Consider the following 21532-nt stretch of genomic DNA (forward strand, 5'->3'; position numbering starts at 1 on the left):
GCTATTAACAAATCAGGTAATCAGAATATATTTTATAATTTTATAAAACGATATGAACTAAATGGAAACGGTGACGCCGCCAAATCTAGAAAAAAAATCCCCAGAAAATAAGTCTACAGGAAAAAAAACCTCCGGAAAAAATCCCCAAAGCTATACCTCACTGTTGGATACAGCTTTCTAAAATAATAATTAATAATAATTAATAATAATAGGTAAAAAAATATAAAATTTGAATGAGAACTATTATAATATTATCATAAATCATAATATATAAATATAAAAATATTTGGCCGGGAGTATCATTTGACGCTAAAGCTTTATTTTTGATTTTTCTTTGAATTTTTATGGCAGCTATAGCTAAGTATATAAATAATTATTATTTTTAATATTGATTAATAAGTACATATTATTATATTATATGAATATATAATAAAGGTATGCAAGACCTTATATATATAATATATGTTTATATATATGTTTTCAACATTAATCTAAACAAAAAAAAAATATTATAAACATTAATTGTTAATAGTTATCATTATTTTTAACATACCCCATTTTGTTTGAAGCTACAAATTGCGTTCACTGGTATAGGTCTAGTAATTGGTAGTCTACGTTGTTTTAGTGGAACTACTTGCCTAGATCGGTCTTCAAGTGTACCGATCACTTCACTGAAATTATTTAATTCTTCTCGGAGGTCTTGCATACCTTTCAACAAACGTTCTCCTTCATCCAAACTAAATTCTGATTGACTAAAAACAGAATTTAGTAACTCATCTCGTTTGTTTAACCAGTGTTCAGCTTCTTTGACATCAGCATAGAACTGATGGTAGTAAGTGGCATGCTTCAGATGATTATAATATATAATATATATATTTTTTTTAATTATCTAATAAACACAATACATTTAATGTGATATAATAATATAGAAAATAAATTATATATATGCTACATAAATCATACATATTGAATAGGTTTAACTTGATCAGTAAACATATTATGTTCAAAATTAAATTAAAATTATAATTTTGAACTATTCTGACATAAATATATCTATACATTTATATAAAACTAGCGGCTAAAACCCGGCTCCGCCGGCTTGTTTTTATTTATAACCATACCCTCGATTATGAAATATATACTCAATTTTATTTGTTCAATTATACCCCCCTCACAATCGCTATAGTTCAGGTCGAAGGAATATTAGTTTTATGTGCCATTTCATAATGTTCAAAAAAAATATCTCAAACATATAAATAAACACACTAAATATACAAATTAAAAAAATATTAATTACCTATAACAGTATATGCACAAGATATAATAACATATTATTATATTCAAATTATCAAATAAAATAAATTAATAACGGAGGTTATCGATGAGTAAAAAAAAAATTTTTATTTCTTTCCATAAATAGAAATATGAAAATAGTATTTTAAACCAAAATTACAAAATTTATTATTTATATTATATTCATTTGAAGAAAATTGAAACATCTATTTTAACGATTTCGAACAACATGGCTGTTCGTTGTCTTCAATCTCGTATTTTTTCCTTTTAATTGTATTATTTTTATTAATAATTTCTTGAGATTTTAACCATGTATCAAACCTATGTAAGCAACAACAATTTAAATACATTTTGAATAATATAGTGAATAAAAGTGTCATTTACTTTTTTTTTTCAGTTATTGAACTGTATGTGATGACAGATGTTGGCAATAATCCAATATATTTATTATTCGAATATTCATTTATTCTTCCTCGTTCTATTTTAATAATACTTCTACTTTCTCCCACAAAATTTACAGCTTCTTCGTTCCATACCGTCAGGATTATCTGTGAAATAATTTCATTATCATTATTTTCTTTTCATTTAATAACGATATATCTATAATATTCCAATTTAATACTGTTTCTTTTGAGGAGTCAGCCAATAGTATATCTCTTTTAGTAAAGTTTTTATTGTTTTTTTGTGAAAATACGGGAATTACTTCATTTACTTCAATGACTTCAGCTATAATACCTGTAAATATAATAATATAAAATATTATACAATTTGGTTTATTATTTTTATATACTTCTTACTTATTATTGTTCCAATTTCCATATTTTAGATTCTGAACGAAGTGATGAATGTATTGATTTTACAATGATGTGTGTTTTTTTTTTTTTTTTTTTTTTTTTTTTTGTGTCTGTGTACAGCATAACTAGTCGAAATAATGCTCCAATTCCAAACAATGGGGGTGGTTTCCGATGTAAAAGTGAATATCCTTGGTGCATTATAGAGGTAAAAAGTTAACATTTTCCAACAGTTTTCAAAAAAATCGAGAAAAACAAAAAAAAAATGACGGAAAAACGGCAATTTTTACGCAAAACCAGTTTTCGACCAAATCGATTTTTTTTTATGGTTGTAATTCAAAAACTAATCACTGAAAATACTTGAAATTTTCACCAAATGTTAATGTCAGTAGTATCCGTATATAGTTAAATTTTCAAAAAATTTTGACTTTTTTTGAGTTATTTATAGACCACTGAAATTTTCGATTTTTTTGAGAAATTTTTTTTAAAGTGTCGATAAAAAATTTTTGGATGACCAAAAAGTTTTGAAAATTTAATACAAGGTTCCTTATGAGTTGTTTTTAATGTAGCTAAAAAAAATTAAAAATCGTTAGTCACAATTTTTTTTTATAAGCGTTTTTAGTTCAAATTTTTACGAAATCTGTCGAAAACGCGAAAATTTGCAAGTAATTTTGAAGTTGAAAAATCATGAAATTTTTTTCTTTTATAACTAAGTTTTGAAAATTTGGTACAAGGTTCTCCATACATTTTTCTTCAATTATCTGTAAAAAAAACTCTACCGGATTCAGACAAAAAATTTTTATGAGTGTTTGAAATTTAAATTTTTACAAAAACCGCGTTAAATAACAGTTTAGCTTCAAACGATCTTTGATATTTGTTATTATTCAAAAAGTATAAGTCGTAGATACTTGAAAATTTTACCAGTTATTAAGATTCGCGTTTTCTTTTCGTGATTTAATTTTCAAAATATTTTTTAATATAAGCTGGTTTTTTTAAACCACCTTTTTTACCAACCACTAGAAATTATATCCTAGGCTGACAAATCATCTTCGTTCAGAATCGTTTTTCGTATACAATGATAACTATCATTGGATTCAAATTTAACACTCCTATAATATATAATAATGATCCATACGGCACCTAATGTACAGCAGAGCGGTACTCACTTGCCCACTTTTTTTATAATTTGTATTGTGTTAACATTTAAAATTTTTTGTTAATACAATATTTGACAAAATTCCATCATTATATTATTATTAATTAAATAATAATATTATATGAGGTGATAATATGATGTACCAACATAGGTTACACTTTGCACATATTAATGTCATATGCTATATACTAATATATGTACTAGTACATTTAATCAATGTTTATAGTTAGGTTTTAAGAAAAAATGAATTTAAGAAAATTGTATGATTTATACATAACTAATAATATTTATTAAAAGTATATCAAAATGTAATATTACATGTTATGAATATAATAATAATATATTGTTACTAGTAACAATTTAACACAATAAAGTATAAGCATATAGAATAATAAATATAATAATTGGACTATCTGAAAATGTTTTTGCTAATCTTAGCCGGCATTTCATATCTGAATCACTTTTAGACAACTTTTCTTGTTTCCGTTTGTACTTCATGACTTCACAATAAAGTTTTTTGTAGTTTGGAGTCAAATATTTTTTTTTTACGGGAAATAATTGTTGTTAGAAAAGAATCTCTTTTTGTCCTTTTACTAATTGAATCTGCAACATTGAAATAAAAATAATTAATTAAATGCATGTATCAATTAAAATAGATGTATTAAACAATTAAATGTTGATATTTATAATCAGGACTAAATTAAGGCCAAATGTAATTATCAATAATAAAAATAAAATTAATATAAAATTTTAGGTTGTATGTACCAAAATTCTGTTGTTGTGGTTCATTTAGTTCTAGACATTCTTGTTCTTGTGGTAACATTGCAAACCCATCCAAACATGAATCATCTGCAATAAAATTCAAATATTATTTACCTAAACTGTATTAAAATAAAATTAATATATAATTAGTAGGTATATTTTGTATGTTCTATCCAAGTTTTACTATCCAAGTTTTTACCGTGTACACACATATTGTACATTTTATTAACGTGATCACAAATTACACATTTTTTAACACACTTTATAATTAGATATGGTAAATAAATAAAAATGTTGGTTAGGTTAATAATCTGTTTTTATTTTTTATTAGTATACAATAGTCAATTCACAATTGCAATTAAAATTTGCAATTTTCATTAATTATTTTTAATGTATATATTTACAAAAGTTTTCTTACTTCTCTAGTAAAAGGTACATATTCAACAATTCGGTCATGAATTAATAAACAATATGCAGATACACCCGTAAGTGGTTTTGATGCCTCAATCTCCAATTGCACATCTACTGATGAGGCTGTACCTGAATCGTTCTGTTTTGAAGTATCAATAACTACTATGGGAGCATTTTCTAGGAAAGTTGAAGGACTCAACAGCGGATTACGTATTTTTTTTTCGTAGTACGATTCTTGAAATGATGTATACATATCATATAATATCGAAAAATTGTTTTTATTAAAATCTAAATTAAAATTATCATAAGGATAAGCTATTGAATTGAGAAATACTTTCACGTTTGTTAGGTCACATTTATCAAATACACTACAATCTTTTGTTATTTGATTTTTTCGACCTTTTTGGAAACCAACTATAATAAATCGCGGTTTTTCTAATTTTGAAGCAGTTTTTAAGTTCCATACAGCTTTGGTAGTAGTTCCCAGTTCAGGATACTCAAATGTTTCAAATGATCTAAAACTTAAAAGGAATAAACAAACTTTTTTCTTTTTCTACAAATTTTAATAACTTCTACCTTTCTTCATCGTCAAGACGTCAACGGTGATATGTGGTACCTTCCACACTATTTTATTTAAGTCGACTGCAACTGTGGTGGCACTTCCTTCGCTTTTTACATTTATATAGCATTTAAATCACTATGACTTCGCGTTAATATTAGTTCTAATCTAGAATTAACTAGTATTTTTTTAAAATCTTCAAATAAACCTAACCAATATTTCAGTGGAATACATGCACTAAGCCACTAAATTCACCCGCATTATTCGTTGATTTTGTATCATTTTTAAAAGTCCAACCTGCATTTTCATAGCAATAATAGTACGAATGGATCATCGCAGGAAAAAACTCCGGATCCATGACGTTAACCAAAAAGTTTTGAAAATTTAATACAAGGTTCCTTATGAGTTGTTTTTATTGTAGTTAAAAAAAATTAAAAATCGTTAGTCACAATTTTTTTTTATAAGCGTTTTTAGTTCAAATTTTTACGAAATCTGTCGAAAACTCGAAAATTTGCAAGTAATTTTGAAGTTGAAAAATCATAAAATTTTTTTCTTTTATAACTAAGTTTTCAAAATTTGGTACAAGGTTCTCCTTAAATTTTTCTTCAAATATCTGTAAAAAAAACTCTACCGGATTCAGACAAAAAATTTTTATGAGGGTTTGAAATTTAAATTTTTACAAAACCGCGTTAAATAACAGTTTAGCCTCAAACGATTTTTGATATTTGTTATTATTCAAAAAGTATCGTAGATACTTGAAAATTTTACCAGTTATTAAGATATATTATCAAGTCACTCTAACCATGAGTCCTACCCACAAGTGAGATCGCGCAGCTCTGATACGCATGACGCTGACGTCATTTGTGCAGTAAAAATATTATCAATATTATTATCTACGAGGTTCCGCGGCGGTTATGTCATTTTTATGATTTGGTTATTTGGATCCGGTATTATTTTGGATTCGTATAAAACTGGTAATATATTATTCATTGTTAATAGTTAATACCATAGATAATAGATATAATATGAATAGGCAATGGCTATATAACACTGACACTGTGTGGAGTTGCAGTCTTTTTTTGTGGGAAAGTGAAAATAATCGATATCCCCGATACTCATTTATCCAGGGTTCGGGACTTAGAGCATTTGCATATTTTTATGGATTCACTTAAAATGTAGGAGAGTGCTATGGACGTGTACGTTATGTTACAAAACTTTCAATTATGGAATTTAAAAGTGCTTTTTATTTGCTTTTCAACGATTATTCATAAAGATGCTTTCTTTCAGAATTTTTCTGATTGTTTTTGCTTTTTTGACCAGTTTTTCTACTTTTTTATGGTTTTTATATTGCAATGTTGTTAAAATGTTAATGATAGATTTAAAATTTAAAATAATTCTTAATTCTTATCATATCTACATTATCGCGTAATCTGTCGTCGACCGCCATCAGCGGCATCGTTGCAGGGTTAAAAAAAATATTCCTCAATTAGCTCTAAATAGAACTGAAATATTGTTTACATTTTATTTTTCAGAAAATCCCTCGAAAAATCTATAAACAATGAGGCAAAATGTCTCGAAAGTGAAATTTGATTGTTTTCATAATCTATCAAATATAAATATTAAGATTTATTTTTAATTTTTTAGTTAGAAACATTTCCTAATCATTTTGTTTTAATATTTTTTGTAATCTTAAATTATATTATTTTTAGCACAGTTACAAATTATGTCTCGTACCTATTTAATCATGTAAAAAAAATATGATTTTTTGTTAACTTTAAATTTTTTAAATGCTTAGGTATTTGAGCATTATTTTTTATAATGATGTTTTAAAGTGCTTATTTTAATAATTTTAAATGATGTAGGTTCCGAGCCTTGCTCATTATTTTTTTTCTATGCTTAAGCTCAACCGATGATTGATAGAGTTAGAGACTGAACCATTTTTAACACCAACGAGTAATATTATATATCGAATAACTGAATCATTTTTCGATGTGCCTGGTTACACAAAAATATATTGGTCCAACTTAATAAGTTATTGAATCAATAAAAATTAAAATACGTTAAACGAATTCACAATACCTTATTGAATCAATAAGTTATCGACGTTAGTCACTATTAATTTATAGCCTTGATTTTGGTTTTGAAAATTTATCATAATAATGAAATAATGAAATATTTGTTTTTTATTATTTTTGAATAAAATTTTCATTCGCAATATTCGTATACATAAATGTTGCCATGTGTTGCAACTATCCAAAACATAGTGATGACTTTTCTTTTTTATTAACATTTTTTTTACATTTGTGTATCTGGGCCCTGGGGTAAATACAGTTGTAAATATTGAAGTTAAAGTAAAACTAATTTTTGGTTTTTTTAACCCAACCATGTATGTATAAATTCGTGTAGAAGAATGTAGAAGAAAAGTATAAAACGTAAATCTAATATCTTCTATATTATACTATATTACTATCTATATAACTAATCTTATCAAAATAATAATGAACCATGAACGGCCTAGATTTGAGAGCCTACATTATAATATATATTGTAGCCTAGATTATTGAACCACTCTGAATCATTATGGTATTTGATTTAAAATAATATATTAATGTAAATAATAATTGTTTGTGCAACAATTTTCAATATTTATCTATCAATAAAATATGTAATCTAACGTAATATAGCATAGGACTATAGGAGTTAATAAATTATCGGATCAATAAAGTAAATGTCGGATTATTTTTGTGCTAACCAGTATTTTTATCTAACTTCAGACATGACTTGTTAATATGGTTATAGGCTTATGGCTTAACCATTAATTAATTTAGACTGACAGACATAGCCACGGAGGATGCGGATTGTGGATTCGTTATTTTCGTACTATACCTATTGAATTATGAATACTGAGTAGGCCTTAGGCAGCCGGCAGCGACGGGTCACTTGATGAAGTGTTACGACACGTGATGTCGTGATTCATTCAGTAATTTCGTTCTTAAATTTTGCATCAATATTCAATACATTTTACTCGATATAACTAGAGTGCAGACAATATTATATGCATTCATAAAGCTGTAGATATGGGTTAATATATTGTAATTGTGTATTTTATAAATTTAATTATAGGTATAGGTACCCAAAACTTGATCGTTTCTGCATAATACACAATATCATGTTGTCCATCAACATTTTATGAATCTAGTTTAATTAACTATGTTAGAGACTGAAGGCCGTTTTAAAGTTATAATTAATTATTTTATCAATGACATTTGTGTTGATGTATGTATATATTATACTAGTACCTATAGAAATTTAATAACTACAATTATAATACTTGGTATTTCATAAAATTCTTGATGAAAATCTTACTATTGTGTTACTTAGATTTTTAATACACACTGTAGAATTCATATTTGTATATTCTCAGTGTTTGTAATAAAATGCATACTAATTTAGTATTAGGTAAAATGAAATTTTTGTAACTTCAATTAATAATTTTATAATAATGTACCAAGTATCATAAAAATCAATTTGCGATATTAAATTGTTTGCCAATTTTTTTCATGTAAATATTTTGTTATGAATAATCATTTTTTTCTAATACATAATATGTCAAATACCTATAGTTTACATTTTTTCTAGGTTTACAATGTTAAGTCTAACAAATAAAATGTATACATGAACAATTTTTATTTGCATTCTCCACTTTTTTTAGTAAGTATTATGAAATATGTACCTATTTATTATACCAATTCATGACTAGTAAAATAATTATTTTTTTTTAAAGACAACATATGTTGTTATAATATATACATTACTATAGCAAATTATCTTATAAAATTGTTTAGCCTAATAATTATTTTTAATTATTCGTGTTTAGCTCCATTTTTAGTGGTTGGTCTAAATATTAACATAATACATTTTTTGTTTTGAATTTTACATTTTTTAGAATACCTATATAAAAATATATTTACATTATTTTATTTGTTTTTAGTTACACTAATTTAAGTGTAAACACTTTCATATCAAATTAAAGGGTTAAAAGAGTTTATTGACATACGTACTCTAACTTATTATACAATAATTAATGGATTTTCAAGCTTCATTTATATATAAACTTATATTGATTTTAATAGAAACTAGGCTTATAAATAGAAAAAAGTTTTAACAATAAACAACAATATCACCATTAGTAACAGAAAAGTCAAACAACTCTCATAAGTTTGTATAAAATGTTTTTATATAGTATGTACCAATCTATTAAAAGGCTACCACCTAGAACTTCCAATGTTTTAAGTATTATGTTTTTATTTACTTATACATGTTATTTTAATATAGGTGTGTTGTGTGTGAAAGTTAATTTATATTATTATTATGGCAACATTGGTGGAAATAGATGATAGTTCATCATCAAATTATGACAAACTTAAAGATTTATGTAAAGAAAATATCATTTATTTTACTAATAATGAAAGAAATGGTTCGACTGCCATAGCCAATGCTTTTGAACAGTTATTTGAAAATATTGGTAATATACAACCATTGGTTTTTAAATTATGCAATGTCTACCATTTGTATGATTTTGATCCATCTATGCCTGGTAATGGATATCGAAGTTATGTTTCTGTTGTTGATTTATTTATTGCTCATTGCATCAAAATTTGCAATCAAATGGCTGCCAATCGTGATTCATTTTTCTTCCGCAAAACGTTTTATACAAAGTATGTACCTTGCTATATTATATTATATATAATTTATTAAATGTCACTATGAATAAAAAAATTCTTACAGAGAAATTGAATCATGTAACCAAGTGATGAATACATTGGTATTGTGTTTAGAAAACTTATGTCTTTTAATTGGTTGGAGTGAACCAGGTATGTTATTTTCTGGAAACGATACTGCAGCATTAGAACTCATGATGAAAATTGAACCCTCTAAACTATGTCCTTTTTATGGGCGCTGTTTGGCTTTTCAAGTAAATGTTTTAAATATTAAAATATGAATTTTTATTTTGCATTTTTAACTTTAACCATTAACATAATTGACTCTATTAACCTATGTGCTCTCTCAACCTCCATACATTCTGATCTTGAACCTAAAATAAGTTATTAATGTAAATATTTACTTATTTTATCTTTATCTATATTAAAAAAATTCTGTTTTTAATGTTTTCATATTTTGACTAATTATATTAAAAATTTTGTCAAAGTGTACATAGAACTATATTGGTACTATTGGCCGGTTATTATTACAAATATAATACTCATGAAAAGATATTAAATATCTCGTTATAATTTTCAATCTATACTTTTTTTTAAAAATAATTAATTCTTTATTGATCTGACTCTACCCTCCTATTGAAAGTAAGGTATTTTAAAATTTTACTAAAATATGCAATTAAAAAAGGTCAAAATATTCAATAATATACCATAAAATATGTTAAATATATTTATTATATTAATTATAGTATTATATGTATTATATGTGTAGTATTATTAATACTATTAAATATGAAAAATATTAATTAGTTTCCAATCTATTTAAGTTAAATTGTATATAGGTTAAGCACTTAGCATCAGGATTACATCGAATAACAATATTATTTTGCTAATATTTTCAAATTTTAAAGGTTTTCAATAATAAAATATTTGCAAAACTATTTAATGACTTTTGATATTTTGTTAGTGTACCTATAAAAAAAAAAAAAAACTTGGGGGATTAGAAAAATTGTTTGAATGCAGCATACAAGATGTGAACGTAACAAAAAAACACGACTAAGTATTACCAACAAAAATAATATTCAATATTAAACATGTGGTTTTGAATATTTGATTTTTAAATTTTCTGCTAGTCTTAATCACTAGGTAAAATTAACCAAGCTACATGTTAATAAACATCTAATTTCCTAATTGTCTGCAGGTCTTATAAACACAGTTAACAGTGCTTATTGAAATTATATTGATAATTTTTAATATTATACTTATAATTTATAAAATATATGTTACTTCATCTAGAATTATTCAATACTATTCGTATTTATATACTTAAAAATATCAAATATGCATAATAATTGTAAACATCATAAATCAAATTTATATCATACTTGGATAAAATTCTGATTGTGTGAAAAAAATATGCAGTCATAAACATCTAAATTCTATACTGTTAACTATAGTTGTATATATTATACAGTAGAAGATACTACATTTTATTTGTTTGCTTATATACTCACTGCATAAGTACAGAATAAAGACTTACATCAATTATTTATTTATTAACTGATTTTTACATAATGCTTAAAAAGTTATATCATGTAAGAAAGTTAAAGTATTTTTAGTTTTTGGAAGTGTATTTAAAAATAAATCAAAAAAATCCATGTACATTTTAGAAACTCTAATACATAACTACTTTAAATATTTGAATTAATTTTATAATGTTATGTGTTTAATAAGTTTAATGAGTCACTACAACCGGCTTTGAAAACTATTGCTATAATGATGGCTGCTTTTAGTGAAGTATACTATAATGAAAATGGCATGTTGGCTAGAGCTAATACTGCATGGAATTGTAAGTTTTTTTATTAAGTATATTAGAATATATTTTATAATATATACATATAAATATATACAGGTAGCAAATATATGTTAAATCCGGAATTGAGAGCTCGTAGAATTGTAAATGTCATTCAGTATTCTTCAATAGAGTTTTACAAAGCATTTTTGTTCCTTGGTGAAACTGGTAATTTATTTTAAAATTTTTTTTACAAAAAATAAAATTTTTATATTAAAATAATTTCTAATGTGTTATTGCTAATTTCAGAACTATTAAAAAGTTTACCAAACCTAGTTTCTCCTACGGTAGCAATAAATCGGCTAATAGCAATTCCTAGCAAACCATTTTTATACTTGAAACCAAATGGACAATTATTTGAAATTCAGCCTCCTTTGTGCCATATTGGACCAGCTTCCTTGAATGCTAGACTAATTGCAAAAACTAAACGTGAAGGCATGGTAAAGAATATTTTAGATTGTTTTGTTAATATATTAATGATCATTAGTTAGCAGAAAATCCCGGTAGTGGGATACTACCAGAGCCATGTGAAAATCTTATCATACATTGTCATGGAGGTGGTTTTGTGTCTCAAAGTTCAAGTTCTCACGAATCGTATTTAAGAGATTGGGCAGTGCGCTTAGATATTCCTATATTGTCTATTGATTATTCTCTAGCACCAAGAGCACCATACCCTAGAGCTATGGAAGAACTATTATTCGCATATATTTGGGCATTAAGTAATGCGGCTTACTTGGGTTCTACTGCTAAACGTGTCATAATGGCAGGTAACAATAAAATAACTATTGATTAAAACTTAAAATGTTTTATTTTGAATTATCTTAGTCATATAATTAAGTATAAAAATTAGTAAAATTTATTATGTTTAATATGCTATTAGTTATTATTTATCTTAGAAATTAAATAAATAGTTGTATTACATTCTGTACTAAATATTTAAAATGTATTAAAGTGCCATTGTTTTTTATCAAACATTTTAATTGATACAAAATGATATTATTAGTCTAAAAGTATCTACAAATTGAATTCAAAAATATGCCAACAAACTGAAAAAAGTCAACATTTAGGAAAAATTGTTTTAAGCAAAACATGTTTGATTAAAGTACAATAATTTATTTTAATTTCAAATCAGGTGATTCCGCTGGTGGAAATTTAAGTGCTTGTGTAGCATTAAAATGCATAGAAATGGGTTTCAGAGTACCTGATAGCTTATTTTTAGCATACTTCCCTTGTGCAATAGCTTGGTCACCAACACCTGCAAGATTTTTGAGTTTAATAGATCCACTCATACCTCTAGGTTTTATGACAAACTGTTTGAAGGGTAATTATTAGTTTGCTGTTATATTCTTAAATTTTAAACTTTTATATTATATATTATTTTCATGGTATTACAGCTTATGCTTGTTCTCCCGATATCTACCAAGATAGTTTGTATGAGTATAAATTGAAAAATATTGCAAAACCAAAAGATGGCACTTCTGAAGACTTTGTAGAAAATATTGAATCTAGTGAAGAAGCTCTTGAGTTAATACAAAACCCCAATGATGATAGTCAATCAGTAATAACTCCAGTTGAAGAGGTTATTATGGCTGCACATGAACGAAGACAATCTAGACGATTTTCTACAATGTTGACTGAAACAGCAGAAAATATAAGTTCTGCTATTACTACCACATTCATTACATTGACTGGAGGGACAGCTGAAGAAGATATTAGGTAATAAATAAAACCATATATTCAATTATAATTCAGATATAGATATAATATTGTTAGTTAACTGTCCTTAAATAACTTAACCTTTGAAATTATTTTAAATAGTGACCCAATAAATGTAACAACTATATAATTATGCAAGACTAGATATTTTTAAATGGTTTCAAAATTTTAACTTTTATATCCTATTAATTAACTTAATAATTTTGATTAAGTATAATCCATTCTAAGGAGCAAAAACATACCACATGGCATATATATGTCATGTCAATCTGTTAGGAGTAAATTAAGATTTTGTGTTATAATTTATAATTGTATACTCTTCAAACTACACCTTCAACAAAGACCGATTTGATATTATTGAAACTTGTCAAGCAACTTAAACTAAAATAATCTATAAAATATAGACTGAGAACTTAACTTTTGTAAATGGAAAATTACTATTCTATGATAAAACCACCCATGTTGTCAGGAGTGGGCAAGATTCTAAAAAAAAAGTATCATGATACATACACTTAGTGTATCTAGATACAAGATACAAGATATGTTTTTTAATTATTTATTTAATATCGAAAAATTATTTGGTCTCACTGAGAAAAACTCTTGTGGAGGTCCTACATGTACAGATACATGATACTTTCTTTTATATTTCCAATAAAATTTTATTAATGAAATAAATGAATAAAATAGTACACTGTAATTGCTTTTCTCATGCTTTTGATTTAATTTTCTATTTTAAGTGGAAAGACCAATATGGATACATTTATATCTAGGCAGTGGATTCATATTTTATGAGAGCGAAAATTTTATGTTTTTAAAATTATCTTACAAGTTATAATATTGTGTAATAGATATTTTTTAATAAATATTATTGTTCATTTTAGCTCGATTGCATCTGGACATTTATTTTTCTTAAAAATACAATCCACAACAAAATTATTTATAATACAATATTAATAACACACACACACACACACAATAAAAATTATTACTATTGTTTCATTTATTGAATTTTTGAGGGTTCTGCAAATCAAATTCAAATTTCATGGTACTATTCAGTTTAAATATTTACAATCATAGTATCCTGTATCTCTTGGCAAAAAAAGATACATGATACTTGTATAAAATGTATTATGATACAAGATATAAGATACAACTGTATCTTTGATACTATCCAACCCTGCATCATGTTGTCCATTGATTATTGTATTTTTTATTTATTTTTAATTTTCTGATAATTTTTCCTTTTTTGGCTTAATTTTAAACTACAAATTAATTGCAGCTTTTACAATAGCATTGCTTAAAGCAGAGGTTCCCAACCAGGGTATTGTAACTTTAAATTTAGGATGCCGCATAATGATTTAAAATATATTTTTTAAAAAAAACCTATATCAACTATTTGACCACAAATAAAAATTTGTGTAAAAAATAAAACAAACCTAAGTGTTACATTAGTTTTATATTAAGTTACCTAATTTTTGATTAATTTTAATACTTAAATAATATTTTATATAAATAATTAAATATAAAAATATATAGTTAATGTTCAATGTAATAATTTGTTTTATAAAATATCTTATGTGTATTATGTATATAATATACGTATTACTTTTGTTTATACTAAGGCTAAATAAAACCGAAGTTACAAAATATAAATACACAATATACTACTATTGTGTATTCACTATTCAGTATTGAGATTAGGCAATAGGGCATAATAAGGTGGCTCCGAATTTTTAAAAAATAACTATGGGAGCCGTGAATCAAAAAAGCTTGGTGGTTAACCCTCAACTTAAGGTTTTAAAATAAATTTGGTTCATTGCATTATTAATAAATACCCATTGATATCTACTATAATATTATTAACTTTATTTTTTCCGTCAACTGGTTGTCTTCTAACTTCTTTCAAATAATCCATTTATAGTATCATATTTATTAGAGGATGAATAAACATGATAGTATTTTAGACGTATGTTTATTTTAGATTATAGTTGTATAACATATTTTTTTTTTAAATTAAGTATTAAAAAAAATTATTTATGCATATATATATATTTTTTATTATTCACTACTTAAATAGGAACATTTTATTATTTTAATAGTTAAAAATGAATTATTAATTGTAAATTGTTAGGTATACTATAAACAAAAACTATAGATTGTAGAATTTGGAAATTTGTAAGTTTTTTACATTTTATTATTTATTAGTTTATAAACAAACTAAATATTAATTTACTTAAATACTTACTTATAGGCTATGACTTATAATATTGAAAACTTATTTTACTTTTACAATTGAAAGACTCATATATATATATATATAGGTTATAAGTTGATATATATATATTATATATATATATATTTTATCATATAAATATGGATTTCTTTTGAATTTGAATAAATTAACTTTTTATTTATTTTTTGATATGAAATTGATAATCGGTGAATATTACAGATGTACTATAAAATATAAATTTGAAACTATCTGATCAGAATGTACCTCTACCAATAAATTAATTTTGGTTATGACAATACATTTTACAACAATTTATGTATAGGTACTGTAAAAGTTGTTCTAAAAACTTTAAATATGAACTAAAAAGTATAATTTGTTAAAACATATTTTCTGCTCACATATTTCAGAGCTATGTTTCAAATGTCAGAAAAAAAGTGATAATACAGCAAATCAATATCCCAGCCCTATTAATTACATATTTTTGAAATATTTCTTCTATTATAATTGAATTTACATTTTTCATAATATATCACAATAATTATTTATTATTTTTATTACAATTATATTTTAATTTTTTTGATTTAGTGATAGTGAAGATGCATTAAATGAAGTAATAGAAGAAACACCACTACCAATAGATTTACCAAAATTGCCAGAAGATCCATTTTTATCACCCTATTTTGCAAATGATGATATTTTTAAACAGCTGCCACCTGTTCATATTGTGGTATGATATGATTTTTAAGTATTATAAATTATAATTATTAAATTAGTGCTTAATGATATTCTATTTAAGTTCTTGGATAATTTTTATTTATATGCACGATTGTATATTTTGATTATCAAGAAATAGAAAATATTTAAATTCTTTATTGATTTATGAAAACAATATTTTGAATATTTGAAAATTTATCTAAATAATGTATAAAATAACTAATGTAATTTTTTATGAAATAATTCTTTAATTAAACTGTTAACAATTGCTTATTTCAAAGCATAATTACATTTACAATCTAATATCAACATAAATTCTAGTTATTTAAATAATTTGCTGTACAATTGCTATTCAATCATTTTAACTAATTATTAGCTTCTTTAATATTATTATATACTAACAAATTATATAAAATACTCAGTCAATAATAATTAATAACTAACCTATTAGTCTCAATAAATTTTAATTGTCTAATAATTTTTTTATTTTAAATTATTAAAATTTAAAGTACATAATATGTTATGATAATTTACTTATGAATGGTACTAGTTTACTACAATGATTTATGATTCATTAATATTAAAAAAAAATTTATTTATTTATATTGTATGATATTCACCGTTTTAGAATCCATACATTAAAAAATAAGTTTAATTATTTACTTTATTTCAGACAGTACATATGGATCCATGCCTAGATGATTGTGTAATGTTTGCTAAACGATTAAAAGAACTTGGAAAAAAAGTGAATATGGATATTCTAAAAGGATTACCTCATGGTTTTTTAAATTTAGCTATTGTAATTTGATATTTAATCTTTTCTTATATTATTACATACTTATGATGACTTGTATTTTTTAATAGACCTGTAAAGAAGCTCATGAAGGATCAGTGTTGTGTGCTCAACGTATTGCAGATTTATTTAAAGAAATTGAAATGTGTGAATGTTAATACTATTTTTTGTAAATTATTCATTTGTTCCAAATTCATATCTTTAGAGTTCTATCAAAGTGTGAAATATTTAAAGTCATGAAGTTAAAATAGTAAATTGTAATATTTTGTACATTAAGAATTAACAAATATATAGTACTATAACGCTATAGTTTATAAGAGGATGCCATACCCCATATATTTTATCTTGATCTTAAAAATGTAAAACATAGCAAATATCCAACATCTTAAAAACTCATATGGAAAGACATAATAAGATAAATGTTGGTCAATTCACTCTTTTATTAAAAGTTTTTACATAGAATTTAAACTGATTAATACAAAGAAAAAAAACATATAAGAATGTGGCATCTTCTTGAGATACCATGGAAAAGTGTAGTTTTGAAACTATCTCAAAAGTATTTAAACAACAATGCAATTTTTTGTGTGTTTATTTTAGACTGTATGTATATTTACAGTATGTGTTCTATTATTATAATGTATTAATACAATAAACAATTAAGAAAGCTAGTCAGTATTTTAATCTTTTTTTAAGGTATGATGTTCATTTTTCCCATTTATAGTTTTAGGTCGTAGACGTTTTTCCAGCACATAAGCATCTGCTGGTTCTATTCTCTTATAATAATGTTCTTTAGTTTCAACTATCTCAAAGCCAAATTTTTTGTAAAACTTTATGGCACTGTCATTATTCAATTGAACATGTCTAAAAAAAATAAGAATTATTATTTCAAAATCCAAAACTTATACTCAAAATACTTACAAATAAACACTATCAAATGTACCATCATTTTCAACATAGTTTAAGACATGTTCAACCATCATACTTCCTATACCAAGTCTTCTATACTGTGACAAGCACCCTAAAGTCATTATATAAAGTCGACGACCAACTTCTTGGTCTATTCGACAACATACAGCTCCAACCACAATATCATTATAATATGCTAAAAGACATATAAAAATATATAAATGTATAGCAACAAGTAATAGTGATTAAGTAGTATACATACCTAATTTAGCTAATTCTCCAGCTTCTAGGACATCTTTATAAAATTTCTCATTATATGACACAGGAAAAACCACAGTATTTAACCGTTTGAGTTGTTTAATATTATGATGAGTAATTTCACCCAATTCCAACTTGGCTCTATAAAATTAATTAAAAGTTATACTTTAATAAAATAACCAACAAAATGGATTGTAATCGATTTTATAATTATTAACTGTTTAAAAATGGTTAACATATATTTAAATGCAGTGAATATTCTTATTCATATCATATTATACATAGATAGTTCAGTTACATAAAACAAATTATTTTTCTTTAACTAAACTAAGTTGTGTATATTAAATATGTAAGGGAGGTAAATTGAAAAAAAATTATCTTCAACAAACGTTTCTTCATAAAAACATCACTATAACTAAAACACAGATTTATATTCTCTTAAAAATACCTAAAATATGATGTTAATATTTTCTAAATAACCTTCAAATGTTTGCATTCTATTCCCTTCGAAATGTAAAAAATATGCAAAAATAATCAATAAGTAAATATCAATATATGCTTTAATATGCAATTTTTTTCTAAAACATTCCTTTCATTAATTACAAAGGTAATATACTTATGCATTAAAATAAAATAATATTGCACTTAAATAACAGTAGGAATATCATATAAATATAACAATTTAATATGAAAACATAAAAAAATTCCTTTGTGTGTTTTCTTTTTATCAAAATGATAAAAAAAAAAAATGAAAATATGCAAAAAAAAAAATAATTTTATGGGTATCATAATTTTGAAATTAATATTTTTTTCTCAGTTTACAAAATATTCTCAAATAAGCATAAAAAACTTTTTCCAAAAACTCAAAATTGAACTAATTGTTTACATTTTTTACTCTGATAAGACTGCATAGTCTTGTTAATAATAAGTAAAAACATATTATATATCCGGTCATTAATCATAATCATTGAAAAATCATCAATACTAATTTCATAAAAAGGTTGAGGTAAAAAGAAAAATTAATGGATATTCCTCTTCAAAAAAGCCCTTTTAAAAATCAGATGTTGAAATCGATTTGATTTAATCAACTATTATTCATCTTTATATGTAAAATATTAAAAGCAGTACTGTTATAAGTAAAAAAAAAAATCTAATCAATATATCTATAAGAGATACAGAATATATGTTCTATTATCAAACCATAATAAGCAAACAGGTTTTTTTTTTAAATTTAATTACAAAATGTTCGATTATTACAAACTGTTTTCATTCTTATTAGTAGTTTTAATTAATAATTGAACATAATTTAAATATATCCAAATAATTAATAAAAATAACAACTTAAAATAAAATTGATTAACTTTGAATATTACTAATTAAAAAATGTGAAACTTTCGAGTACAAAATGGAATATAATATCAAATTATTTACCTCGTCATGATGGTTTTGTTGTAATCCCAGTAAGTATTTTATAATTCCAGTGGACACTGGAAACCGTCTGAACAGTCGTGGTTTGACTATTAAAATCTAATCTAAAATTCTTAAACAGTAATTCTTTGATAATACATTTTTAAATGATAACGCTAAAGATAAACAGTAGTGCCACCCTTAAGACTGTATCTATGGTTCTTTAAAATATTTGTTCCAATCACGGTCTTAATAATTCCAATTGTGTTTTGTCCCCAAAATTCAAAAACTATTTGTTCAAAATAAATATTAATCATTCCTTCATAAACACTTAGCGCCCTTTCCGGTAGTTTAGTAGAGGGAACTGTGAAGCAATGGAAAACTTTTTTTTTGTTTATCAATATTTTTTGCACAAAAAAAAATTGTCCTTGTCCATTGTAACTTTTAAATTTTTTATTATTAACAAATATAAAACTATAAAGTATTATTTGAGCTCTTAAATCATGTTTTTTCAGTAAAGGCATATGTATTTTTTTATTCAGTTATACCTTGTTTTGTATTTTTTTTTTTCTTAAAAATTTAATAAACTAATGTTTTGCACACTTATATAAAAATATAAATAACGTAGGTATATAAATCAATCGTTTCAAAACTAATGACTTATAAAATCGTTAAAATAATATAAAGACCACACGTTGTAAGAAATGAAATTTTAACTTAATCTAAGCGTTAGATATTAACATTATGTATTACATCACCACACTACTTCCTTTTTAACTTTATGAGATTGCCCGAGAGTGGAAGAATGGAAATGTTTTTTATGAGAGGGTTAAGATGAGTCTGGAGTCGTTTATATGGAAGCGTTTGTAAAATATATATATTTCCTCTTCTATTGTTAGCAATTTCTCATACAGAAGTCATTATGTAGAGTTACTTTTTTGCCGCGCTCTATGGTTGAAGTCTATTGTTCAGATACGTTTGAATAGAGATTTATAGATTAGTAATTTTATGTTTAGAATGAAGCATTTATTTCTAATAAAAAGGGATCTAAATTTGTATATTATTTAGGGAATGTTTGGCCATATTCTTTGTACCTGTTAGCTGTTTAATCTATTCTGTAGTATGAGTGTAAACGTTGTATGTGTATAAATTTATTTTGGTTTATTCTAACTCACAATTTGTCATATGCCACTTAAACAAGTGATTTACTGCAAGTCATCAGTTGACTGCCTAAAAATTCAAACTGCTAATTCTGAATCTTACAGAAGTTTTATTTATTTAGTATACCCAATACCATACCATAGGGCATACATATCTATTAAAAGAAGATAAATTTACGGGAACCGTAATCCGTAATTTACACTTGCCCACACCCATGAATCTAATTAAAAGTGAACTAGAACTGCGACTTTTCTAAGTAAAGAAGGTAAGAAATGTTCTACACAAGACTAGCAAATAATGTCCGTTACTTCATTACCTTATTCTTTATCTATCTGGAACCAACCGAATTCTCAAACGTAAAAAAAAAAAATTAAAAAATATATTAAGTATAACACTTTTGTGTCAAACTGCCAAATGAAGATGAAAAGTAAAAATATAAAATTTATAAATATATCAACATAAGATACATAACACACTCTAAATTCTTTAATAGTCAAAGAATTAATAACAATTAACAAAATATTATTTATCTCAATAAAATAAATGATTTTCTGACAAAGTAAAGATCTTGATAAACTTTTTACAAATAGATGGACAAATGCTCTGTGAATCTTGATAAACTTTAGGTCATTGGACTATACTTTTATAGATAAGATTATTAGATTTTTTTATCATTTGGCTAGAATGAATATGTCTTAGGACACTGCCAGTATATAGGAGTTATATGACATTAATGAATTCGATATAATTTTTAATATAAAAATCACAGCATTATTTAATCAATAAATAACAATTGAATATT

The 21532-nt window shown here is 24.6% G+C and overlaps 2 protein-coding genes and 1 long non-coding RNA gene across 4 annotated transcripts; 1 reads left to right on the forward strand and 2 right to left on the reverse strand.

Moving 5' to 3' along the window:
- Positions 1-3498: 3498 nt before the first annotated feature.
- LOC126550478 (uncharacterized) lies at positions 3499-5720 on the reverse strand. The gene is made up of 2 exons (XR_007604597.1): positions 4006-5720; positions 3499-3843 (listed from the first exon to the last, which is right to left on the reverse strand). It is a non-coding gene; the product is annotated as an uncharacterized LOC126550478 (long non-coding RNA).
- An 88-nt stretch (positions 5721-5808) lies between these two features.
- Positions 5809-17666, forward strand: LOC114124269 (hormone-sensitive lipase). 2 transcript variants are annotated; one of them, XM_027987461.2, is made up of 13 exons: positions 5809-5946; positions 8612-8683; positions 9308-9690; positions 9761-9947; positions 11425-11539; positions 11603-11710; positions 11792-11982; positions 12030-12309; positions 12675-12863; positions 12937-13258; positions 16077-16218; positions 16879-17004; positions 17070-17666. In XM_027987461.2, exons 3-13 carry the CDS (start codon positions 9344-9346, stop codon positions 17154-17156), a joined length of 2094 nt encoding a protein of 697 aa, XP_027843262.1. In that variant the 5' UTR covers positions 5809-5946; positions 8612-8683; positions 9308-9343; the 3' UTR covers positions 17157-17666. The 2 variants fall into 2 exon arrangements, with proteins under 2 accessions (XP_027843262.1, XP_027843263.1); XM_027987462.2 differs by lacking the exons at positions 5809-5946; positions 8612-8683; positions 9308-9690; positions 11425-11539 and having other exon boundaries at positions 9773-9947.
- On the reverse strand, positions 17570-19739 carry LOC114124274 (probable N-acetyltransferase san). Its single transcript, XM_027987467.2, has 4 exons — positions 19594-19739; positions 18167-18303; positions 17917-18100; positions 17570-17859 (listed from the first exon to the last, which is right to left on the reverse strand). Exons 1-4 carry the CDS (start codon positions 19599-19601, stop codon positions 17676-17678), a joined length of 513 nt encoding a protein of 170 aa, XP_027843268.1. The 5' UTR covers positions 19602-19739; the 3' UTR covers positions 17570-17675.
- Between the last annotated feature and the right edge of the window lie 1793 nt (positions 19740-21532).

The sequence above is a fragment of the Aphis gossypii genome, chromosome 2, assembly GCF_020184175.1.
Source record: "Aphis gossypii isolate Hap1 chromosome 2, ASM2018417v2, whole genome shotgun sequence".
Classification (NCBI taxonomy): Eukaryota; Metazoa; Arthropoda; class Insecta; order Hemiptera; family Aphididae; genus Aphis; species Aphis gossypii.

What these genes read in the sequence shown, in the direction of transcription:
- LOC114124274 (XM_027987467.2), bottom strand. An exon ending in TGGAGAATTAGCTAAATTAG is followed by an intron (nt 18,101 to 18,166) that starts GTATGTATACTA and finishes TATGTCTTTTAG; the next exon opens with CATATTATAATGATATTGTG. An exon ending in ACATTTGATAGTGTTTATTT is followed by an intron (nt 17,860 to 17,916) that starts GTAAGTATTTTG and finishes TATTTTTTTTAG; the next exon opens with ACATGTTCAATTGAATAATG.
- LOC114124269 (XM_027987461.2), top strand. Translation starts at nt 9,344, where the DNA reads ATGGCAACATTGGTGGAAATAGATGATAGTTCATCATCAAATTATGAC. An exon ending in TATGACAAACTGTTTGAAGG is followed by an intron (nt 12,864 to 12,936) that starts GTAATTATTAGT and finishes ATGGTATTACAG; the next exon opens with CTTATGCTTGTTCTCCCGAT. An exon ending in TGCCACCTGTTCATATTGTG is followed by an intron (nt 16,219 to 16,878) that starts GTATGATATGAT and finishes ACTTTATTTCAG; the next exon opens with ACAGTACATATGGATCCATG.